This window comes from Melanerpes formicivorus, unplaced genomic scaffold (assembly GCF_026170545.1).
Source record: "Melanerpes formicivorus ecotype bairdi unplaced genomic scaffold, bMelFor1.0.p_v2 SCAF_883, whole genome shotgun sequence".
Classification (NCBI taxonomy): Eukaryota; Metazoa; Chordata; class Aves; order Piciformes; family Picidae; genus Melanerpes; species Melanerpes formicivorus.
Genome location: NW_027143235.1, coordinates 46,619 through 72,255, shown reverse-complemented (window position 1 = coordinate 72,255; position 25,637 = coordinate 46,619). Strand labels below are relative to the sequence as shown.

Genomic DNA, 25,637 nt, shown 5'->3' with positions numbered 1-25,637 from the left:
AGCAGGGCTGAAATTTCTGCTGGATTTTCTGTTTCCAGCTTACTGGTTAAAACAACAACAACAACAACAACAACAACAACAACAATAAAGACAATAATGCAGCTTCCCCCTCCCCCTTTTTTTCCCCTTCCTTTTTGTTTGTTCTTTCCTTTTAGTAGCACATTAGAACACCTTAAAAATGTGAAGAGCTGTGAAGAAGAGTAACCTACTCATCTTTGTAGGAGAATAGGACAGGATAGGATGGGATGGGATGGGATAGGATAGGATAGGATGAATGGAATGGAATGAGGAATGGAATGGAATGGAATGGAATGGAATGGAATGGAATGGAATGGAATGGGAAATGGAAGGAAGGAAGAGAAGAGAGAATAGAGAAGAGAAGAGAAGAGAAGAGAAGAGAAGAGAAGAAGGAGAAGAGAAGAAGAAGAGAAGAGAAGAGAAGAGAAGAGAAGAGAAGAGAAAGAGAAGAGAAGAGAAAGAGAAGAGAAGAAGAGAAGAGAAGAGAAAGAGAAGAGAAGGAGAAGAGAAGAGAAGAGAAGAGAAGAGAAGAGAAAGAGAAGAGAAGAGAAAGAGAAGAGAAGAGAGAAGAGAAGAGAAGAGAAAGAGAAGAGAAGAGAAGAGAGAGAAGAGAAAGAGAAGAGAAGAGAAGAGAAGAGAGAAGAGAAGAGAAGAGAAGAGAAGAGAAGAGAGAAGAGAAGAGAAGAGAAGAGAAGAGAAGAGAAGAGAAGAGAAGAGAATTAACCAGGTTGGAAAAGAACTTTGAGATCATCAAGTCCAAACTATCACCCAACACCATCTAAGCAACTAAACCATGGCCCCAAGTGTCTCAGGCAGTCTCCTCTTACACACCTCCAGTGATGGTGACTCCACCACCTCCCTGGGCAGCACATTCCAATGGCCAATCTCTCTGGGAAGAACTTTCTCCCTCACCTCAAACCTAAACCTCCCCTGCCACAGCTTGAGACTGTGTCCTCTTGTTCTGGTGCTGGTTGTCTGCCTGGGAGAAGAGAGTAACCCCCACCTGGCTACAAACCTCCCTTCAGGGAGTTGTAGAGAGCAATAAGGTCACCCCTGAGCCTCCTCTTCTCCAGGCTGAGCAACCCCAGCTCCCTCAGCCTCTCCTCACAGGGGCTGTGCTCCAGACCTCTCCCCAGTTTTGTTGCCCTTCTCTGGACACCTTCCAGCATCTCAACATCTTTCCTAAACTGTGGGCCCCAGACCTGGACACAGTGCTCAAGGTGTGGCCTAAGCAGTGCAGTGTACAGGGGCAGAATGACTTCCCTGCTCCTGTGCACATATTGCACACAGTGAGCAGAGAATGAAGCAGGGAGTCACTCTTCAAGTGATAATACAGACTGAAAACTGAGACCCAAGCTGGGAGTTAGGATCCTAATGCACCAAGCCATGCTTGGTGGAAAAACCTCTCTTTCAACAATCAGACTAGCAGCTAACACAAAAGGCATCCTCCTAGGCCAAATTTCTTTCATCTGTTCCCAAATACTCCTATTTGGAATGGGAATTTGATTTGGACAATGCTGCATCCCTCTATTCCCAACCCTTTGCACCCTTGGAGAACCACAGGTTGAAAGAAAGAGCAACCAAAAGAGGATGAAATGTTGGTTTCTGTCAGATGGCTAAAGTCTAGGTTGTGTTTGAGGAACAGCTCTGTGTGTGGACAGATGTAAAAAGAGAAATGATTTTGGTGGGGTTTTTTTTTGTCCTCAATTTTGAAAGCTCAAGGTTTTGTTGTACTCCTCAACCAACCAACCCACCCAGAAACACTCCAAATGCAACCCCAGCCCCAGACTTCCCTGTGAAACCCAGATGTGCTCTGCTGAATGCTGCTGCTGCTGGCACCATGCAAAGCTCCTCACACTGCACAAGCAGGCACAAGTTTCCTCTTGTCCAGTCACCACCACAGCTCCCACCCCAGGCAATTCATTCCAACCTTCACATCCTGCTGATGCTACCTGAAATGAAGTGTGCCCCTTGCCTGGATTTTATTCCCACCCATACCACTTAAATCATTTTCTGGACAAATGGGGAAGCTTATTAGTGTTTTAATCCTGACCAGCATGGCATTTGGTCCAGTTTCCCCCTGTCTGCTTTCCCTCCTGTGACAACTGAACTCCAGGGAGGAAGTACTGCAGGAGGGTGTAGGGGGGAGTACAAAAAGAGGAACAAAAAGTTAAGTCAAAAAAGGGGAGAAATGCAACACTTCTTTTTTTGGTTCCTGCACAGAAACTGAAAATGCATCTCCACTGAACTGGCAAAAACAAAGCACACAGTAGTCTGGATCTCCTCCTGTGAGAAGTGGCTGAACAGAAGCCTTTCCAGTTTCTCTGGGGAAGGGTTCCGCTCTGGGCAGCTCTCTCAGCATTTGTGCTTCATGGCAAGCTGAAAGGAAAAAAGCAACAGAAGGAAAAGTGAATGGAAGAGTTTGGTAGAGGTTAAAGCAGCCACATGAAGCTTGGGTGGCCACAGCCTGCATCAGCAAAGCTTGTCAACTGAGATCTCCAAAAGATGCTGGAATCATAGAATGGGTGGAAGGGACATCCAAAGGTCATTCAGTCCAAGCCCCTCTGCAGTCAGCAGGGACATCCCCAACTAGATCAGGTTGCTCAGAGCCCTGTCCAGCCTCACTTTCTGTATCTCCAGGGATGGGACCCCAACTACCTCCCTGGGCATCCTGTTCCAGTGTTCCACCAACCTCATAGTAAAGAACCTGTTCCTAACATCCAATCCAAATCTGCTCTTTGGTTTGAAACCATTGCCCCCTCTCCTGTCACTGCAGGCCTTTGCAAACAGTCTCTCTCCATCCTCCTTCTAGTCCCGCTGAGGTTCAGGTAGGCTGCTATTAGGTCTCCCCAGAGCCTCCTCTTCTCCAGGCTGAACACCCCCAGCTTCCTCAGCCTCACCCATAGCTTTCTCTTCTCCAGGCTGAACACCCCCAGCTTCCTCAGCCTCACCCATAGCTTTCTCTTCTCCAGGCTGAACACCCCCCAACTCCCTCAGCCTCACCCATAGCAAAGGTGCTCCAACCCCCTGATCATTTTCATGGCCCTCTTCTGGACCCATTCCATCAGGCCCATGTCCTTCCTGTACTGAGGGCTCCAGACCTGGATGCAGTACTCCTGAGCTTCTTTCCACAAAGGTATGCAGAGTCCTTCTCTTTGCTGTGACAGATATGCAAAGCCTCCCTCTGCTGTGTGGGGCAGACAGCATTTATCTGCTTTCTCAGCTGTATTCCCCAGTGTTCCATTGACTCTGCTACCTGTGAGGAGGGCTGGAGCAAGGTGCTAGAAGGAAGGATGCTTAAAAGACCACTCATTTATACCTAACAATCTGGGAACTTAAACAACAATCAGAAATCCTAGACAAGCAATTTAAGCCATCTGCTGAGCAGATCTGCCACTGCAGGATGATGCAAATCAGCACTGATTGCCTTTCTACCTCTGTGATTACTGATGCTTTCCATGTCAAATAAGCATAAAATGGACTTAACACTGAGAATAAGAGGGGAGAAGGAAGAGCTTAAGTGAGTTCAATAAAAGGTGCAGACAAACTGAGCTGATGGCTTATGGTATGGAAACCACTTTTGGCCAATTTGGCCCTCCCAAGATCTCACCCACCCCCTCAGCCTCCTGCTGGTGGGGGGATGTTGGAAAAGCACAGCACTGGTGCTCAGCAGAGGCCAGAACACTGACTGATGTGTTACCAACACCCCTTCCAGCTACCACTACAAAACACAGCACTAGGACAGATGCTCTGGGGGGAACCAGCGCCACCAGTATAAAGTTATATCATATCCTGGGCTGCATCAAGAGGAGCACAGCCAGCAGGTTGAGGGAGGGGATTCTCTCCTTCTACTCTGCTCTGCTGAGACCCCACATGCAGTACTGCATCCAGTTCTGGGGCACCTAGTACAGGAAGGATCTGGAGGTGCTGGAAGGTGTCCAGAGAAGGGCCATGAGGATAATCAAAGGGCTGGAACTCCTCTGATATGAGGACAGACTGAGGGAGTTGGGGCTGTTCAGTCTGGACAAGAGAAGGCTCCAAGGAAACCTAATTGTGGCCTTCCAGTATCTGAAGGGGGCTACAAGAAAGCTGGGGAGGGACTCATTAAGGTGTCAGGGAGTGATAGGACTAGGAAGAATGGGGGAAAAAGAACAGAAATGGGCAGATTCAGATTGGATGTCAGGAAGAAGTTCTTCCCCATGAAGGTGGTGAGAGACTGGCACAGGTTGCACAAAGAGGTGGTGGAAGCCTCATCCTTGGAGGCTTTTGAGGCCAGGCTGGATGTGGCTGTGAGCAACCTGCTGTAGTGTGAGGTGTCCCCTGGCCATGGCAGGGGGGTTGGAACTAGATGATGCTTGAGGTCCCTTTCCAACCCTGACAACTCTATGATAAGGCAGAACACTGCCAATGAGGAACTGCAGCAAGGAACAGCAGCAAGCTGCAATCAGCAACCAACTACAATTTGCTCTTCAGCTTCCTCCTCTCACAATAAAGCCACGTCGAAGGCTCTGACCTACTGGGAGCCACCAAACTCTTACCTTGTGTGCAGTTTCTGGCAAACTGCTGAGCACTGTTTTTCAGCTCCTCTGTCTTCTCTTCTGCTCGACCTAGCCTTTCACCTCGCTCGTTCAGAGCCTGGCTTGCCTTCTGCAACCGCGCTCGTCACACTGTCTGCTGCTGAGTGGAGGATGCTGTTTCCTGCAAGAGCAAAAGGAACAAAAGAGCCAAGCACCTCTTATGCTTTGGAATAAATGCAATCATTTTCCTTCAGAAGGTTAAAGAGAAGATGTGCTACCTGCTAACCACCCAGCTGCACTTTGGATAGCAGGGGAAGTTAAAGCATGAGTGGAATGGAATGGAATGGAATGGGATAGGATAGGATAGGATAGGATAGAATAGAATAGAATAGAATAGAATAGAATAGAATAGAATAGAATAGAATAGAATAGAATAGAATAGAATAGAATAGAATTAAGCAGGCTGGAAAAGACTTTCAAATCATCCAGTCCAACCTATCACCCAACACCATCGAATCAACTAAACCATGGCACCAAGTGCCTCATCCAGGCTCTTCTTAAACACCTCCAGTGATGGTGACTCCACCACCTCCCTGGGCAGCACAGTCCAATGGCCAATCTCACCTTCTATGAAGAGTCTCTTCACTCACCTTGAGCCTAAACCTGCCCTGGTGCAGCTTGAGACTGTGTTCTCTTGTCCTGGTGCTGGCTGCCTGGGAGAAGAGACCAAGCCCCACCTGGCTGCAACCTCCCTTCAGGTAGTTGTAGAGGGCAATAAGGTCACCCCTGAGCCTCCTCTTCTCCAGGCTAAGCAACCCCCAGCTCCCTCAGCCTCTCCTCACAGGGCTGTGCTCCAAACCCCTCCCCAGCTTTGTTGCCCTTCTCTGGACACCTTCCAGCATCTCAACATCTTTCCTAAACGGAGGGGCCCCAGAACTGGACACAGGACTCAAGGTGTGGCCTAACCAGTGCTGAGTACAGGGCAGAATGACTTCCCTGCTCCTGCTGGCCACACTGTTCCTGATACAGGCAATCATTTTCCTTCAGAAGGTTTTAGAGCAGATGTGCTACCTGCTGGTCACCCAGCTGCACTTTGGATAGCAGGGGAAGTTGTGGTTTTCTCACTCAGACCATATCATAGAGGGCCCAACACTGCAAGGTGGCACTTGGGGAACAGAAGGAAGCAGTGAACATCCCCCAGCTGTGTAAGCCCTTATGCTCACACATCATTTCAGGAAGCTGTTCTACTAAATCATTGAAGCCATCTCCAAGTGCTCACAGCTTCTTCACAGCAGTCATGTCAACATAGATTATCTTTCAGTGGAAGTCACACCATTTCCCTAGAGAGTGACTCTGCAGGACAAGTCTGGATACAGTCAAGACTTTTTTTTTCCATATTACAATTATTACAACAATATTTCCTTTTCAAGTGCACCCACAGCATTATCACTACAGAAAATAACTGCTCTGATCTATCAACATTTGACTTTTCTCCACGTGGAGCACTGAGCCTGGTCAAGGGAGGTGATTCTCCCCCTCTACTCCGCTCTGGTGAGACCTCACCTGGAGTACTGTGTGCAGTTCTGGAGCCCCTAGTACAGGAAGGATCTGGAGGTGCTGGAAGGTGTCCAGAGAAGGGCCATGAGGATGAGCAGAGGGCTGGAGCTCCTCTCCTATGAGGACAGACTGAGGGAGTTGAGGCTGTTCAGTCTGAAGAAGAGAAGGCTCTACAGAGACCTAATTGTGGCCTTCCAGTATCTGCAGGGGGCTACAAGAAAGCTGGGGAGGGACTTTTGAGGGTGTCAGGGTGTGATAGGACTGGGGGGGGGGTGGAGCAAAACTGGAAATGAGTAGATTCAGATTGGATGTTAGGAAGAATTTCTTCCCCATGAGGGTGGTGAGCAACTGGCACAGGTTGCCCAGGGAGGTGGTGGAAGCCTCATCCCTGGAGGTGTTTGCAGCCAGGCTGGAGGTGGCTGTGAGCAACCTGCTGTAGTGTGAGGTGTCCCTGCCCATGGCAGGGGGGTTGGAAGTGGCTGATCCTTGAGGTCCCTTCCAACCCCAACAATTCTATGATTCTATGATCTTCTGTGCTTTCAGTTTTATCATTGTAGTCAGCCTATCCATTGTCCTCCTCTGTGGCCCACAGTGTAGCAGTTACTTCAAGTTTCAGCAGAACTGCATTCCTCCTCTACAATTATCCCTTTTAAATGCTCAGCCTTTTCAGTAATCTCTCTATACTGCTTCTGAGCAGCAGGGATTATCCTCTTTCTGGGATGAACTGCTGATGAATCTTCATGAGGTGCAGGACCATACAAACTGCAAACTCTTTAGTGAAAGCTATCTGTTACCAGTATGAACTGGCACACATTAAAGTACATGGAGCACTTTTGTCCCATTCTTAAACCTTCCCAGCCTAAGGAGGAGTAAAACTTTGGCTTTGCACAATGCAGTAGTCCCTTGGTGGTGTCAGCCACAAGCACTAAGATTTAGTATCATAGCATCAGTCAGGGTTGGAAGGGACCACAAGGATCATCTAGTTCCAACCCCCCCTGCCATGGGCAGGGAACAACCCCACACTAGATCAGCCTGGCCAGAGCCTCATCCAGCCTGGGCTTAAACACCTCCAGGGACGGGGCCTCAACCACCTCCCTGGACAACCCATTCCAGGGCTTCACTCTCTTGACTTTGCAGGGAATTTACCATCAGGCCAGAGAGGTGGGCTGAGGAGAACCTCATGAGGTTCAGTAAGGCAAAGTGTAAGGTCCTGCACCTAGGTTGGGGCAATCCTAGCAATGAATGATGATGAAACTGAGTACAGCCCTGCAGAAGGGGAGTGCAGTTAGTTCAGCTGGTAGAGCATGGGACCCTTAATCTCAGGGTTGTGGGTTTAAGCCTGCAGTGAGCAGCAGTGTCCTTTATGGTGGTTTGGATTAGTTGATAGGTTGGACGTGATGATCTTGAAGGTCTCTTCCAACCTGGTCTATTCTATTCTATTCTATTCTATTCTATTCTATTCTATTCTATTCTATTCTATTCTATTCTATTCTATTCTATTCTATTCTATTCCTATTCCATTCCATTCCATTCCATTCCATTCCATTCCATTCCATTCTATAATGAGTTGGAGGTACTGGTGGATGAGAAGCTGGAGATGAGTCAATGGTATGCTCTTGCAGCCCAGAAGGCCAATGGCATCCTGGCTGCATCAAAAGAAGCATGGCCAGCAGATGGAGGGAAGGGATTCTGCCACTTTCATCACCTGGAGTACTGTGTCCAGCTGTGGAGCTCTCAGCATAGAAGGAACATGGACCTGTCAGGAGTGGGTCCAGAGAAGGGGCATGAAAATGATCTGGGCCTGTGGAACGCCTCTGCTATGTGGACAGGCTGAGGGAGCTGGGGGTGTTCAGCCTGGAGAAGAGAAAGCTTCAGGGAGATCTAATAGCAGCCTGCCAGCACCTGAAGGGGGTCCACAAGAAGTCTGCAGAGGGCCTGTTTGCAAAGCTGCACAGGGTACTGCAGCAAACAGTTCTACTCTGCTTAGAATCATAGAAACAAAAAGGTTGGAAAAGACCTCAGAGAGCCTCAAGTCCACCCTGTCACCCAACACCTCCTGACTAACTGAACCATGGCTTCAGGTGCCACCATCCAGTCCCTTTCTGAACACCTCCAGGGATGGTGACTCCACCACCTCCCTGGGCAGCACATTCCAGTGGCCAATTGCTCTTTCTCACAGACCTACAAGGACAACAGAAACTCAGCACAAAGCCCAGTGCTTTCCTTAACCTGTAAAGTATGTCTGCTTCAAAAACACTGCCATCTTAAGAAAAAGCACCAGGAAACAAACCCCAAACACTCATCTGAAGGCTTCCTATGGAGAAAGAAGAACAAAAGTCCCATTCAGCCTTGGTTTAGAGATAACACCCTGTTCCTTAGAAACAGCAAACAAACAATGAAGAATGAAACTGAAGGCTGCCCCAAGCAGGCTGTGGAACAGCAACAACAGCACAGGCTGCACATGCTGCAACCCTTGGGATCAAAAAACTGCCTGAAAATTTTATTGCACTAAAACACAAACGATGGAGGTGGGGGGAGGGACCCAAGAACCTACACACAGTGACTCACATGGGATGAGTCAACAGGAGAAATAAAGCTGAGAGCATCCTGGCCTCCTGTACACCAAGACTCTTGCATTTTGGAACATCAGTCATTAAAAATGATGGAGGCAGAGAATGGGGAACAGAAGAGGGAATTACAGAATACAGAGCTAACCAGGTTGGAAAAGACCTCAGAGATCCTCTGTGAACCAACACCATCTAATCAACTAAACCATGGCACCAAGTGCCTCATCCAGGCTCTTCTTAAACACCTCCAGGGATGGTGACTCCACCACCTCCCTGGGCAGCACAGTCCAATGGCCAATCTCTCTGTCTGGGAAGAATTTCTTCCTCACATCCAGCCTAAACCTCCCCTGGCACAGCTTGAGACTGTGTCCTCCTGTTCTGGTGCTGGTTGCCTGGGAGAAGAGACCAAGCCCCACCTGGCTACAACATCCATTCAGGGAGTTGTAGAGAGCAGTAAGGTCTCCCCTGAGCCTCCTCTTCTCCAGGCTAAGCAACCCCAGCTCCCTCAGCCTCTCCTCACAGGGCTGTGCTCCAAACCCCTCCCCAGCTTTGTTGCCCTTCTCTGGACACTTTCCAGCATCTCAACATCTTTCTTAAACTAAGGAGCCCAGATCTGGACACAGTACTCAAGGTGTGGCCTAACCAGTGCTGAGCACAGGGCAGGATGACCTCCCTGCTCCTGCTGGCCACACTTTTCCTGATGCAAACCAGGATGCCATTGGCCTTGATGCAGGTTTGGGTTTTAATTTCTACTGTTGCATGCACCAAAGAAGCTGCATAACAACTGGCATTGGTGTTGATGAGAGCAGATCCTGAGAGCACTCTGGGTTGGGATTTGCAGAAACAGAAATGAAACTTTACCCTTCCAATTGCTCTCTCTTCAGGCAGAGGAGGCAGATGAGAAAATCAAACAAGTTTAAATGCTGCACACTGCTTAACTTCCAAGTTTTCTGTTGATTGGTAGTTTGGGGTTCATAAAACATTTGATAGTTTGTTCGATTAGTAAAACCAAATGAATTTTCTAGTTGAAAGGCAGTTCTCAGGAGATGATTTTGCCTTTCTGCTGAGGCAACTTTTCCAACAAATACAGGTACAGGGCAGCACCACATGAGAAATAGAATCACAGAATTATTAAGGCTGGAAGGGACCTCAAGGATCAGCCAGTTCCAATCCCCCTGCCATGGGCAGGGACACCTCACACTACAGCAGGTTGCTCACAGCCACATCCAGCCTGGCTGCAAAAACCTCCAGGGATGAGGCTTCCACCACCTCCCTGGGCAACCTGTGCCAGTCGCTCATCACCCTCATGGGGAAGAACTTCTTCCTAACATCCAATCTCAATCTACCCATTTCTAGTTTTGTTCCATTTCCCCCAGTCCTATCACTCCCTGACACCCTCAAAAGTCCCTCCCCAGCTTTCTTGTAGCCCCCTTCAGGTACTGGAAGACCACAAGAAGGTTTTCTCAGAGCCTTCTCTTCTCCAGACTGAACAGCCCCAACTCCCTCAGGCTGTCTCCATAGCAGAGCAGCTCCAGCCCTCTGCTCATCCTCATGGCCCTTCTCTGGACACCTTCCAGCACCTCCAGATCATTCCTGTCCTAGGGGCTCCAGAACTGGACAGAGTACTCCAGCTGGGGTCTCAGCAGAGCAGGGCAGAGGGAGAGAATCCCCTCCCTGGCCCTGCTGGCTGTGCTTCTCTTGCTGCAGCCCAGGATGTGATTGGCTTTCCATTTTTTGGTGGTGTGACCTAAAGGTTTGAACCTCTGGTATAAATCAATGCCAGTTTTTTAGGGTAAGAGTTTTAAAAGCTCTCAACACTGGATTAACTCTGTGGTTGCTTTACAAGATTACAAATATTCTGCTGAACTCAAGCGAAGCAGCCTACAGGGAGAGCTTGAGAGAGCTAAGCATCTTCTGTAGCCTTAACGTGTGGTGGTGAGTGAAAGCTAGGACAGATTGCTGGAACATGACCAGAGGAGGGCCACGAGGATGAGCACAGGGCTGGAGCTGCTCTACTATGAGGACAGACTGAGGGAGTTGGGGCTGTTCAGTCTGCAGAAGAGAAGGCTCCCAGGAGACCTAATTGTGGCCTTCCAGTATCTGAAGGGGGCTCCAAGAAAGCTGGGGAGGGACTTTTGAGGGTGTCAGGGAGTGATAGGACTGGGGGGAAGAGGAGGGGAGATTTAGATTAGAACTTAGGAGGAAGTTCTTCACCATAAGGGTGGTGAAACACTGGAACAGGTTGCACAAAGAGGTGGTGGAAGCCTCATCCCTGGAAGTTTTCAGGCCAGGGTAGATGTGGCTGTGGGCAGCCTAGTGGAAATTACCCCTGCCCATGGCAGGGGGCTGGAATTTGATGATCCTTGAGGTCCCTTCCAACCCTAACGACTCTGTGCTTGCTGACCTTCTCACAGGACAGTGCTCACTGAAACTGCTCTGTTATTTTCTATATTCCTGAAAAGATCAGGATTTGAGGCCAAAGATTGGTATCTATTCCTCCACATTCTTTTCAGCAGAGAAGGAAGAACTTGGAAGTTCTGCCCTGTGCTCTCTTTAGGTAAGCTCTGCTCTGCTATGCTACAGAAGCCAGGATTATAGGGTTGGACTGGATGATCTCTGAGGTCTTCTCCAACCTTAGTGATCCTATGATTATGATATTGCTCTGGAGAACCACTTTTAGATACTCTTTTGCAATGGAATGGCAGTAAAATAGCTGTTTAAAATTCCACTCCAATGTATGAGCAGCACAGAAACCTACATGTCAGTAGCCTACTGAATTTCATCAGTGTATTTTTACAGCAGGTGTAGGTGGTTTCTGGTATGACTGACTGTGCCTTGTCCTCACATTAGTTTCACTGCAAAACCAGCCACATTCATACTGGAGGTATTGGAGAATCAATCTTCAGGGTCCAGAGGAGTGCCACAAAAATGATCAGGGGGCTGGAACACCTTTGCTATGAGGATAGGTTGAGTCTTCCAGTAGAAGCATAGAATTGTTAAGGATGGAAGGGACCTCAAGGATCATCCAGCTCCAACCCCCCTGCCATGGGCAGGGACACCTCACACTACAGCAGGCTGCTCACAACCACATCCAGCCTGGCCCTCAAAACCTCCAGGCTTCCACCACCTCCCTGGGCAACCTGTGCCAGTGTCTCAACACCCTCATGGTGAAGAACTTCAGTACCTGAAGGGGGTCTACAAGAAGGCTGCAGAGGGTCTGTCTGCAAAGGCCTGCAGTGATAGAATGAGGGACAATGGTTTTAAATGAGAGGAGAGGAGATTTAGATTGGATATCTTATAGAGTCATAGAATCAACCAGGTTGGATAAGACCTCAGAGATCATCAAGACCCACCTATTCCCTAACACCTAACAGTTCTACCCCATGAGGGTGATGGAAGACTGGCACAGGTTGCCCAGGGAGGTAGTTGAGGCCCCATCCCTGGAGATATTCAAGGTGAAGCTCATCAGTGCTCTGGGCAACTTGCTCTAGTGTGAGGTGTCCCTGCCCATGGCAGGGGGGTTGGACTGCATGACCATTCTAGCTCAGACCATTCTATGAGTCTATTCACTTAGTTATAGCAGGTTACTAACTCTTCCTATCAATGATTATGTTTGTATTTCATATATAGGTAGATAGATAGATAGATAGATAGATAGATAAATGAACTTCAATTAAATGCTAATGAAAACCACAAAGAAAACCCTTAGTTAGCTAAAATGTCAATCTGTGCTCTCATGTTCCAAATCTCTTCCTGGCAGGTTACCCAAGAATGAGACTTGACAGGGTGCTTGGTTACATGGTTTAGTTGATCAGATGGTGTTGGATGGTAGGTTGGACACGATGATCTTGAAGGTCTCTTTCAACCTGGTCTATTCTATTCTATTCTATTCTATTCTATTCTATTCTATTGGGAAAAATGTCCAAGAAAACCAGCAATTTCAGGTTGAGTGTTCCTTTGATTTCTAAAGACAACCTCTCTAGTTTTAAATGAGCTTCAAAATGCTGTAAAGTTCATTTGTTTTTTTGCCTTAGAAACTTCAGTTCATTTCTTTGGCCTCTCTCAGCATTTCACCCTGCCAATGTTAAATAGCATAGCATCATAGTATCAGTCAGGGTTGGAAGGGACCACAAGGATCAGCTAGTTCCAACCCCCCTGCCATGGCCAGGGACACCCCACACTAGATCAGCCTGGCCAGAGCCTCATCCAGCCTGGGCTTAAACACCTCCAGGGACAGGGCCTCAACCACCTCCCTGGACAACCCATTCCAGGGCTTCACCACTCTCATGGGGAAGAACTTCCTCCTCACCTCCAGCCTGAATCTCCCCACCTCCAGCTTCATTCCATTCCCACTAGTCCTATCACTACCTGAGGTCCTGAGAAGCCCCTCCCCAGCATGGGCCCTGGTGCTGATTTAAAAGGAATGCCAAGAGTAACTGGCTCCTGCTTGGACTTCCTTTTCTTCCTGTATGATCAGATCTTTTTTATCCACCTTCATCTTGGCCCTCATTAAAAGTTTTTGCAAATCACCTACCTGCAATTACTGCACAAAGATCTACCTCCTTGATACTAAACTCCTTCAGTGCTTCTGGACAAAAAAGTTTTAATAGACCAGAGAGAGAGAAAAAATAAAATGAAATCTATCAGCATGACAGCTCATTCCAGGCACAAGGAGGCTTTCAGTTGAATCTAATGTCCTTTTGTGCCTTTCTGTCAGGGAAAGGTGCCTATTTTAGCCTTCAGCTTCTCTCAGAGATAACAGAACAAGAAGACACAGTCTCAAGCTGTGCCAGGGGAAGTTTAGGCTAGAAGTGAGGAGAAAGTTCTTCACAGAAAGAGTAATTTGCCACTGGAATGTGCTGCCCAGGGAGGTGGTGGAGTCACCAGCCCTGAAAGTGTTCAAAAAGGGATTGGATGTGGCACTTGGAGCCATGGTTTAGTTGCCATGAGGTGTTAGGTGTTAGGTAATAGGTTGGACTTGATGATCTCTGAGGTCTTTCCCAACCTGGTTGATTCTATGATTCTATGAATGGGTAGATGCAGGGGGACCTGTGGATGTAGTCCACCTTGACCTTAGTAAGGCTTTTGACACTGGCTTCTACAACATTTTTGCTAGGCTAAACCTGAAGGTGCAAGAGAAACTCTGTGGGAAGAAATGCTCTACTGCATGGGAATTTGTACTTGGTACAGCTAAATGACAGGATCATGGAATGCCCTAGGTGGGAAGAGACCTCACAGCTCATCTTCTCCAGCCTCCTCACCATGGGCAGGGACACCTCTCAATTAGACTCAGCTGCTCAAAGCCTCATCCAACCTAGCCTTGAACACCTCCAGGGAGGAGGCAGCCACAGCCTCCCTGGGCAGCCTATTCCAGAGCCTCAGCACCCTTGTATTGAAGAATTTCTTCTTAAGATCCTTGAGCTACTCAGATTCTCTTCTATTTCATTCAGTACTCCACAGCAATGGTGCCAAGTCAATTATCCATCCTGTTGAGCAGTTAAGTTACTATAAGTGCTTTGTTAAGTTACTATAACTGCTTTTGTAAGCAGAGATTATTTGTGTTGACTGAAGAGATCTATGTCCTTACCTGCAGAATCACAGAATTGTTAGGATTGGAAGGATCACCTACCCCACATCAGACCAAGGGGGTTGGTCTCTTCTCCCAGGCAACCAGCACCAGAACAAGAGGACACAGTCTCAAGCTGCACCAGGGGAAGTTTAGGCTGGAGGTGAGGAGAAAGCTTTTCCCAGAAAGAGAGATTAACCATTGGAATGTGCTGCCCAGGGAGGTGGTGGAGTCTCCATCCCTGGAGGTGTTCAAAAAGGGATAGGATGTGGCACTTGGTGCCATGGTTTAGTTAGTAATGAGGTGCTGGGTGATAGGTTTGACTTAATGATCTCTGAGGTGTTTCCCAACCTAGTTGATTCTATGATTCCATGATCTCAAGGGTCTTTCCCAACCTGAATGATTCCAGGATTCTATGCTTCAATTTGTGCAGAAACTTGTCTCTTATCTTCCCTTTGCTTAAAATGTTAATCCTTGGGAGGGCATGATGCTGCTCCATTTCCTCCCTTTTAAGCAAGTATCTTTTCATGGATAAGTCCTGACAAATTGAAATCAGTATTAAGCAATGGTGGTAACTAATACTAGTGCTTGTATAAATGTTAAATGATTACAGTCAGGACTATTGACCCTGCATAGAAAATACAGGGCAAATGCACAGAAATTTGCACTCCTGGGAAAAAAAAACTTAATACCTAAAGATCCAAGGTGGGAAAGACTTTGTGAGTAATCACTTTGAAGGAAGAAAGTAAATTTGTGCTCTAAAAAGTGCAATTTTGTTGGGGATTAGAGGACTAATACAGCCTAAAAATGTTACTGAGCAGTGATATTTGCCCATTTTGACAATGAGAAGAGAAGAGAGAGAGAGAGAAGAGAGAAGAGAAGAGAAGAGAAGAGAAGAGAAGAGAAGAGAAGAGAAGAGAAGAGAAGAGAAGAGAAGAGAAGAGAAGAGAAGAGAAGAGAAGAGAAGAGAAGAGAAGAGAAGAGAAGAGAAGAGAAGAGAAGAGAAGAGAAGAGAAGAGAAGAGAAGAAATTAACCAGGTTGGAAAAGGCCTTTGAGATCATCAAGTCCAACCTATCACCCAACACCATCTAATCAATTAAATCATGGCACCAAGTGCCTCATCCAGACTCTTCCTAAACACCTCCAGTGATGGTGACTCCACCACCTCCCTGGGCAGCACATTCCAATGACCAATCTCTCTTGCTGGGAAGAATTCCTTCCTCACATCCAGCCTAGACCTCCCCTGGTGCAGCTTGAGACTGTGTCCTCTTGTTCTGGTACTGTTGCCTGGGAGAAGAGACCAACCCCCACCTGGCTACAACCTCCCTTCAGGTAGTTGTAGAGAGCAATAAGGTCTTCCCTGAGCCTCCTCTTCTCCAGACTGAGCAACCCCAGCTCCCTCGGCCTCTCCTCATAGGGCTTGAGCTCCAAACCCCTCAAACTCCCTCCTCAAATGATGGGGAGAAAGGTTTAGATGTCTAGAGAGCCTCAAGGAACACCACTGTTCCAGCTGATCTATGTAGGAGCAGAATGTATAGCTGAAAGAGAGAACCAGCAGCTGTGCACCATGGCAAGCTGCTGCTTGAGAATATGACAAATGGAAGCACTTAGCTTAAATGGAGTTCCACTGGAACTTCATGGCCTGAAGATAAAGCAGGATCTTTCTAAACAAGGATGCTGTTCAGAGGCACTGTGTCAATATCATTGATCTGCTCATTAAGTAGTTAATTACTGAGAAACCTAATGCACTGAACTCCTGAAATGGAGGCATAGCACCCAGTCTGATCTGTCAACAGATTTGCACTTCTACATCAGGTAGGTGACTTTGAAAATTCCAGATGGAGAGAGTTGATTCTGCCACTTTGTTCTGCTCTGGTTAGACCTCACCTGCAGTGACTGCAAGGATCATCCAGTTCCAACCCCCTGCCACAGACAGGGACACCTCACACTACAGCAGGTTACTCACAGCCACATCCAGCCTGGCTGCAAAAACCTCCAGGGATGAGGCTTCCACCACCTCTTTGTGCAACCTGTGCCAGTCTCTCACCATCCTCATGCTGAAGAACTTCTTCCTAACAGCCAATCTCAATCTACCCACTTCTAGTTTTGCTCCATTCCCCCCAGGCCTATCACTTTCTGACACCCTAAATTAAAGTCCCTCCCCAGCTTTCTTGTAGCCCCCTTCAGATATTGGAAGGCCACAATTAGGTCTCTGTGGAGCCTTCTCTTCTCCAGACTGAACAGCCCCAACTCCCTCAGTCTGTCCTCACAGCAGAGCAGCTCCAACCCTCTGCTCATCCTCCTGGCCCTTCTCTGGACACCTTCCAGCACCTCCAGATCCCTACCAGGGACTGACAGTTCCTAGACTACCATTAGCCTGAGGCTTTCCAACACTAAAACACTAAAGCACTGGAGCCCTGCCTGGTGAGGGGAGGCTGAGGGACCTGGGGCTTTTTAGTCTGGAAAAGAGAAGACTGAGAGGGGATTTAATAAATGTTTCTAAATATCTGAGGGCTGGGGGTCAGGAGGGAGGGGACAGGCTCTGCTCACTTGCTCCCTGGGATAGGACAAGGAGCAATGGATGCAAGCTGCAGCACAGGAGGTTCCACCTCAATACAAGGGGCAACTTCTTTAAGGGTCACAGAGCACTGGGACAGGCTGCCCAGAGAGGTTGTGGAGTCTCCTTCTCTGGAGACTTTCAAGGCCCATCTGGATGTGTTCCTGTGTGACCTGAGCTAGATTGTATGGTCCTGCTCTGGCAGGGTGTTGAACTCCATGATCTCCAGAAGTCCCTTCCAACCCCTGACATCCTGTGATCAGTCACAACTTGAACATAACAGATGAGCATAAAAAGTTGACAGGACACACATGTTCTTCCCCTTCTCATCCATCCCTCTCACTTCCCTGCCAAGTGATTGCTACACATCCTTTCACGTGTGCTGGTGCTGTGCTGACAACCCTGTTACCAGAATCACAGAACCCCAGAATGGTTTGGGTTGGAAGGGACCTCCAAAGGCCATTTAGTCCAACCCCCCTGCAGTGAGCAGTTTAGAAGCTCTTTTGAATGAAAGAGGAAACTACAGCTAAGAAAGAATCAGACAGAGAAAAGGGCTCTGATCAGCTCAAGCTAAGCAGATTACAGAAACAGTACTTCTGTGATTGTAATCCCAGGAAGATAATTCCCTCTTAAAACTTAATGAATCCCCATATCACATGAATGGAATGTTCTCCACAGACTTCCAACATGTAAATTATCAGCCAGAAAGGATGACTAAGTCATCTGAAAGACTGAACATGCATGGAAAGTAGAATCTTTACTGGAGTTATTAATTGTAACTCTGAAATCCTTACACCTGAACTGAAATGTGCACATCATTTGCTCTTTAAAGGTTACTGCACTTCCCAGCTTAAATTGGAGCCTTAAAATCCAGAAGTGTCCTTGCTCAGCTTGGACAGGGGGACTTCCAGGGATTCCTACCTTCTCTGAAAGCAAACAAAACACAAACAGAACAGAACAGAACAACCCAGGTTGGAAAAGACCTTTGAGATCATTTAGTCCAACCTATCAGCCAACACCATCTCATCAACTAAACCATGGCACCAAGTGCCTCATCCAGGCTCTTTCTGAACACCTCCAGTGATGGTGACTCCACCACCTCCCTGGGCAGCACATTCCAATGGCCAACCTCTCTTTCTGGGAAGAATTTTCTCCTCACATCCAGCCTAAACCTTTCCTGGCACAGCCTGAGACTGTGTCTTCTTGTTCTGGTTTAAAAGTGGAGGATGTGATTTCTAATGTAATGCAACAGGGCCACAGGGATGATCAGAGGGCTGGAGCACCTCTCCTATGAGGACAGACTGAAGGAGTTGGGGCTGTTCAGTCTGCAGAAGAGAAGGCTCCGAGGTGACCTCATTGTGGCCTTCCAGGATCTGAAGGGGGCCTACAGGAAGGCTGGGGAAGGACTTCTCAGGATCTCAGGTAGTGATAGGACTAGGGAGAATGGAATGAAGCTGGAGGTGGGGAGATTCAGGCTGGATGTGAGGAGGAGGTTCTTCACCATGAGAGTGGTGAAGCCCTGGAATGGGTTGTCCAGGGAGGTGGTCGAGGCCCCGTCCCTGGAGGTGTTTAAGCCCAGGCTGGATGAGGCTGTGGCCAGGCTGATCTAGTGTGGGGTGTCCCTGCCCATGGCAGGGGGGTTGGAACTAGATGATCCTTGTGGTCCCTTCCAGCCCTGACTGATACTATGATACTATGATGATACTACGGGACACCCACACAAGCTTCTCCTTGTTGCCTTTAGCCCTGTGACACTGTGCTTTTCCCTCCAATTAGACTCCTGGCATGGCTGATGTGTGCAGAAGCCGACTTCTGTACCCATTTATTCCTCCAGGCTGCTCAATTTCTTCCACAGGGAGCACTGCTTCCAGCAGAACTCTAAGGCACCACACCGGCAGTGAAGTACCTTGGAAGCCACAATAAACAACAGATTGAGCTTGAATCAGTTTCCTAGGAAAATATTTAGCAAGGCACAGACATGCAGTGGAAGAAGATACACACACAAACACATGGCTGAGAGGTGCTGGAAGGCATTCCTGACATGACAGCAGCACAGCAGCACAGCATTAGAAACCAGCTGTATTTTATTTATAGAGGAGACAATTAAATAGACCTGCCCCAGTGGATCACAGCAGTGTCTGTCCAGCTGTCTGCATTATCATCTCCCCAAAGGCATACAATACAGCAACAGGGAAGGCTGGAGCAACTACACAATGAAGGCATGCCCTAAGCCTCAGTAATTTGTAGTTTGCCTGATGACAGGAACAAGATCACTGGGGCAGGGACAACTGCATGAGGTTCAACATGGCAAAGTGCATCCAGGCTGAGGGCAGAGTGGGTTGAGAGTAGCTCTGAAGAAAGGTTTGGGTGCACTGATTGATGGGAAGCTCACTGTGAGCCAGCAGTGCCCTCATGCAGCCCAGCAGGCAGCTGTGTGCTGGGCTGCAGCAAGAGGAGTGTGGCCAGCAGGGCAAGAGAGGGGATTTTGCCCCACGACTTTTGTGAGGCCCCACCTTGAATACTGTGTTCAGGTCTGGTGTTCCCAGCATAAGAAGGACACAGAGCTGTTGTAATGAGTCCAGAGGAGGGCCACAAAGATGATGCAAGGGCTGGAGCAACTCTGTTATGAGGACAGGCTGAGGGATCTGGAGTTGCTCAGAAGAGTAGACTCTAGTGGGGAAACCTTGGAGCTGCCTTCCAATACCTGAAGGGATCCTACAGGAAGGCTGCAGGGGGACTTTTCATCAGGGTGTCTAGCAATACAACAAGAGGGAATGAGGCTTTAGGCTGAGGGAGAGTAGGTTTAGACTGGATCTTAGGAAGGAGTTCTTGATTACAAGGATGGTGAGACTCTGGAATAGGCTGCCTAGGGAGGTTGTAGATGTCTCCTCCCTTGGGGTCTTCAGGGCCAGGTTGGATGAAGCCTTGAGCAGCCAAGTCTAGCTGAAAGGTGTCCCTGCCCATGGTGGGGAGGTTGGAGTAGATGATTCCCTAAGATCCCCACCAAGCCAGGGCCTTCCATGAATCCTGCACAGCAGAGTAAACACCACTGTATGCTTACTAGGTCTGAAATGTGGTAAGCTGAGACAATAGCATAGGAAAAAAGAACTGCTCATGACCATTCTTACACTGGCAATATATTCCTGGAGGAGAAAAAAAAAGGATCCATTAAAAGAGAATGATCCTGCCAGCTGTCCTAGAGAAGAGGTTACAGAGGCAAAGATGTCATTACTTTAGGTTGCTAAGAATATTTGAATTACTTCAGAATGACTGCTAAAAATCAATGGACACAGGGACTACAAAGCTTAAAGCAGACAGAGAGAAAGAGCAAGGTCAGAATATTCCAGCAGCCTGAGATCTTGCTCCTTTCCCAGGATCATGCTTTTCTAATCCCTGGAGGTGTTTAAGCCCAGGCTGGATGAGGCTCTGGCCAGCCTGATGTAGTGTGGGGTGTCCCTGCCCATGGCAGGGGGGTTGGAACTAGATGATCCTTGTGGCCCCTTCCAACCCTGACTGATACTATGATACTAATGTGTGTCTAAACGTGGCAGCAATTGTTCACTCCTCTAGGTCCAGAATTAATCTCTGAAGAGCTGTAAATGCTGTATCACTGGCCAGAAATGAGAGTCAAATTCATCCTCTCTCAGCCTGATGTTATGCCAAGAATCAAGTTGTTCTAATGAACACAACCTGTAGGTGACAAACCCTCTGCACACCACTCACCTCCAACTTTGGTTTTAATATTAGTGATGCAAAATCAATGCCATCTGATTAACTCACCCACACAGCACAAAGACTCCCAGTGTGTGCACAGCACAATCCCACTGTGTGATATTAGAACCATAGAATCATGGAATTGTTAGGGTTGGAAGGGACCTCAAGGATCATCCAGCTCCAACCCCCCTGTCATGGGCAGGGAAACCTCACACTACAGCAGGTTGCTCACAGCCACATCCAGCCTGGCTGCAAAAACCTCCAGGGATGAGGCTTCCACCACCTCCCTGGGCAACCTGTGCCAGGCTCTCACCACCCTCATGGGGAAGAACTTCTTCCTAACATCCAATCTGAATCTACCCATTTCTAGTTGTGTTCCATTCTGCCTACTCCTATCATTACCTGCCACCCTATAAAGTCCCTCAGTATCAGAACCTGCATGTTAGAAAGACAGAAAGGTGGAAAATATTTCTTATCTAAGCCAAAACACCCTGTGGCTTCAAGTGCCTGCCCTTCCCTTCCTCTGCAAAATCACATCCAGACTGCACATGAGCTCTGGACCCAACTCCTCTACATCCCAGACAAAAAGCACATCTGAAATATTTAGTACAAGGCACTAGTGGGAGGAATCTTGTTACAGCCCTTTTACATTTGAATTTGTTCTTTGTTCTCAGAATCAGCACCCATACCTTTAATCACTTCTCATTATTGCTATAATTACCAATGTCATTAATCAAGTCACAGGAAACAGTCTAGACTATTTAACTCCAGACTGCATTGCTGCACACTAATCCACTGAAAATGGAGCCAGAAAATCATAGAATCAACCAGGCTGGTAAAGACCTCAGAGATCATCAAGTCCAACCTATTACCAAACACCTCCTGACAACTAAACCATGGCTCCAAGTGCCTCATCCAAGCCTTTTTGAACACCTCCAGGGATGGTGACTCCACCACCCTCCTGGGCAGCACATCCCAATGGCCAATCTCTCTTGCTGGGAAGAACTTCTTCCTAACATCCAGCCTAAACTTCCCCTGGCATAGCTTAAGACTGTGTCCTCTTGTTCTGGTGCTGGTTGCCTGGGAGAAAAGACAAAACCCTCACCTGGCTACAACCTCCCTTCAGGGAGTTGTAGACAGCAAGAAGGTCTCCCCTGAGTCTCCTTTTCTCCAGGCTAAGCAACCCCAGCTCCCTCAGCCTCTCCTCACAGGGCTGTGCTCCAGACCTCTCCCCATCCTCGTTGCCCTTCTCTGGACACATTCAAGTGTCTCAATGTCCTTCCTAAACTGAGGAGCCCAGAACTGGACACAGGACTCAAGGTGTGGCCTAACCAGTGCTGAGTACAGGGGCAGGTGCTTCTGACGAATCAGGGACAGGACTTTGGCCCACAGGAAGAAGAGTGTGAGTGTGGGAAGAGGTCAAAGAAGCAAGTCAGTGGAGGAGGTCTGCAATTCCACAGGGACACAAATATTTACTAGAGCTAAGCTCTCAAGCACTTCCTGCAGAAACAGGAGCAGCATGAATTTCACTTTCTTCACTACTACCCTTCAGGAAGGAAGAAGGCTCAATAAGATAAGTAAGTTTGTAAACAAGCCCTTCAAGCTCTTTCATCTTCAGCTCCACTTGGAGGAAGTGTTCTTTCTTGGCCTTTATTTTTTGCCTGTGCTGAAAATAGGCATCTGCTGCAAGATGCACATCACATATTTGATGTGCATGCCTGTGTTATTAAATCCAACCATGTGGATGTATCCATGTGCCTATTCTAATAATATACTTGACAAATACCTGTAGAGTATTAGAAAAACTAGAATTAGGTTTAGAAAAGTGAGAAAAGTGTTTTAAAAAGAGCCTGGCTGTGGCACTTGGTGCCATGGGTTAGTGGATTAGGTGGTGTTGGGTGATAGGTTGGACTTGATGATTTCAAAGGTGTGAGTGCTACTTCTCACATCCCTCAGAGAATCTCCAAGCATGTAATTCAAAACACAAATGCTGCCTTGGTAGAGGGCATGAAGTGACATAGAACCATAGAATGGTTTGGATTAGAAGAGACCTCCAAATGTTCAACCCCCCCTGCAATCAGCAGGGACATCCTCCAGCAGATGAGGTTGCTCAGAAACTTGTCAAGCCTGACCCTGAATAGCTCCAGGGATGAGGCTTCCACCACCTCTTTGTGCAACCTGTGCCAGTCTCTCACCATCCTCATTGGGAAGAACTTCTTCCTCACATCCAATCTCAATCTACCCAGTTCTAGTTTTGCTCTGTTCCCCCCAGTCTTATCACTCCCTGACACCCTCAAAAGTCCCTCCCCAGCTTTCTTAGAGCCCCCTTCAGATACTGGAAGGCCTCAATAAAGTCTTTATTAGAATAAACTTTATTAGAATAAACCAAACCAGGTTGGAAGAGACCTTCAAGATCATCGCGTCCAACCCATCAACCAATCCAACCCACCCAAATAACCTTCTCTTCTCCAGACTGAACAGCCCCAACTCCCTCAGTTTGTCCTCATAGGAGAGGTGCTCCAGCCCTCTGCTCATCCTCATGGCCCTTCTCTGGACACCTTCCAGCATCTCCAGATCCTTCCTGTACTGGGGGCTCCACAGTGCTCCAGGTGGGGTCTCACCAGGACAGAGCAGAGGGAGAGAATTACCTCCCTGGGCCTGTTGGCTGTGTCCATTTTAGGTATGGTGTTGCAACAGGGAGAATATGGGTGTATTTCACAGGCCACAGAAGGTCTAGTGTGTAGTAAAGTAGAAGTCAAGATGAAGTTTATGAACCTCAGTGTGGGGTTTTTGGAGGGTTTGGGTTGGTTTTGTTTGGGCTTTTTTTTCACTGTGCTGACACTTGTTTATCATAGTATCAGTCAGGGTTGGAGGGGACCACAAGGGTCATCTAGTTCCAACCCCCCTGCCATGGGCAGGGACACCCCACACTAGATCAGCCTGGCCAGAGCCTCATCCAGCCTGGGCTTAAACACCTCCAGGGACAGGGCCTCAACCACCTCCCTGGACAACCCATTGCAGGGCTTCACCACTCTCATGGGGAAGAACTTCCTCCTCACCTCCAGCCTGAATCTCCCCACCTCCAGCTTCATTCCATTCCCCCTAGTCCTATCACTACCTGATAACCTGAGAAGTCCCTCCCCAGCCTTCCTGTAGGCCCCCTTCAGATACTGGAAGGGAGCCTTTAGGATAAAGCTCAACATCTGGGTCAGCTGGAACAGGAACTTAATTTTGGACAGGTCAAGGTTCTAACAATAATTGTTGGTTGTTTCTTAATAGTGACTTACTAGCCAGAAGGATGGATGTGAGCATCATCAGCAAACAGATGCCAAAGGCTGGATATGAGACTTCTCCCATATGGAATGGAAAAATGGTGGAGGTTATCTCCTGCCATGAGTGCAGAAACTGCTCCTCCCTCCTCCTCATCAAATCAAAAAGAAAACAAAGGAAATCCTATTAATGTGGCAGAGGAAAAACGAAAGAGGAAGTTTAGAAGGGGGTTGGGTTTTTTTTGGCCTTTTTTCTTAGTTTGGGAAGATGCTATAAAGAAAGGGATCACAGACACCACAGATTTATGACCACCAAGTCAGTGGCATCCTCTATAATGTAAGCACCAAACTGGAGATGATTTCCCCTTTCCTCAAGTTTCCCTTTGTTGGTTTAGAGGCAAGGGATGCAAGACAAAAAAAACTCCATGAGAAAAGAGCATATAAAGCAAGCTGCACAAAAGATGCTTTTGCTAACAGCATAAAGGAATTACTCTAGATTCATGAGAGGAGAATCTCCATGCAGAACTGAGTAAGACTTGCTGTATTTATGATTGATGTCTATTGATTGGGGAAGAAATGACAGCGAAACAAAACCCCAAGTCAGCTTGCACTTGTCTTCTACAGTTGGAATCCCATTGGAATGTGCTGCCCAGGGAGGTGGTGGAGTCACCACCACTGGAAGTGTTTAAGAAGAGACTGGATGGGGCACTTGGTGCAATGGTTTAGCTGGTTAGATGGTGTTGGGTGAGAGGTTGGACTTGATCTCGAAGGTCTTTTCCAACCTGGTTAATTCTATTCTGTTCTGTTCTATTCTATTGTATTCTAGTCATGAGGTGTTGGGTGATAGGTTGGACTTGACAATCTTGAAGGTCTTTTCCAACCTGGTCTGGTCTATTCTACTCCATTCCATTCCATTCCATTCCATTCCATTCCATTCCATTCCATTCCATTCCATTCCATCCCATCCCATCCCATCCCATCCTATCCTGTCCTATCCTATCCTATCCTATCCTATCCTATCCTATCCTATCCTATCCTATCCTATCCTATCCTATCCTATCCTATCCATGAGGTATTGGGTGATAGGTTGGACTTAATCATCCCTGAGGTCTTTTCCAACCCTATAGATTCTGTGATTCTATGATAATCAAAGTTGCTAAGGAAGAAGGAGAACTTCTCAGCAAGGTGGATAAGGGATGCTGCCTCCAGAGCTGAACAGCAGGGAAGCAAAGACAGCAGAGGACTGCAAAGCAGTGCCTGATGAAGAAATGCTGAGACCCCAGACTTTACTACCATGTTAGCATATCCAGATCCATGACTTCAGGATGCAGTGAGGCTGCAAGCTCCTTTGAAGACAGGTCCAACAGCGAGAAGTGCTCCAGCTCTGGTGGACTTACCTCCCATGATTTTAGACTGGCAGTTGATAAACTCTGGTTTCTTGTCTGTAAGGTATCGCTGACAAGTGTGGTGTAGAACCTGGAAGAATGTGCATTTCTCTGAAGCTGTGCTTGCCACCCACTGGTCAAAAGCATTTTCAAAGAGCAGATCAAATTCTGGGGAATCCTAGAAGGGGAAAAAGAAAACCACAACAAAACAACAACACACATTCCTATTATGATGGGTTTCTAAATGATTAGCAGAAGGATACAGAGAGATGATGTTTTTAAAAGGGATTAGGCTGGGAGGAAAAGCAAACAGGTCATGAAACTCAAGGCCATCCTGGGATCACTTTTTCTTTACATGTTTTTGAATGAAAAAAACCCCAAATCAAAACAGGTGAAGGAAGCCTTTCTGCAAGTGTTTTTTGATGAAGGAATACGCAGATGTTGATAAGGAATATCCCAAACAACAAACAACAACCAACAACCATT

At 47.6% G+C, this 25,637-nt stretch overlaps 1 protein-coding gene across 1 annotated transcript in view; it reads right to left on the bottom strand.

The window, feature by feature from the left end:
* Nucleotides 1-2,332: 2,332 nt before the first annotated feature.
* Nucleotides 2,333-25,637, bottom strand: part of STXBP6 (syntaxin binding protein 6) — a 59,767-nt gene continuing 36,462 nt past the window's right edge. Inside the window, 5 exon segments of the mRNA XM_068170939.1 lie at nt 2,333-2,397; nt 4,557-4,571; nt 4,573-4,668; nt 4,670-4,716; nt 25,164-25,329. Of these exon segments, the coding sequence (XP_068027040.1) occupies nt 2,374-2,397; nt 4,557-4,571; nt 4,573-4,668; nt 4,670-4,716; nt 25,164-25,329 (348 nt within the window). The 3' untranslated portion in view covers nt 2,333-2,373.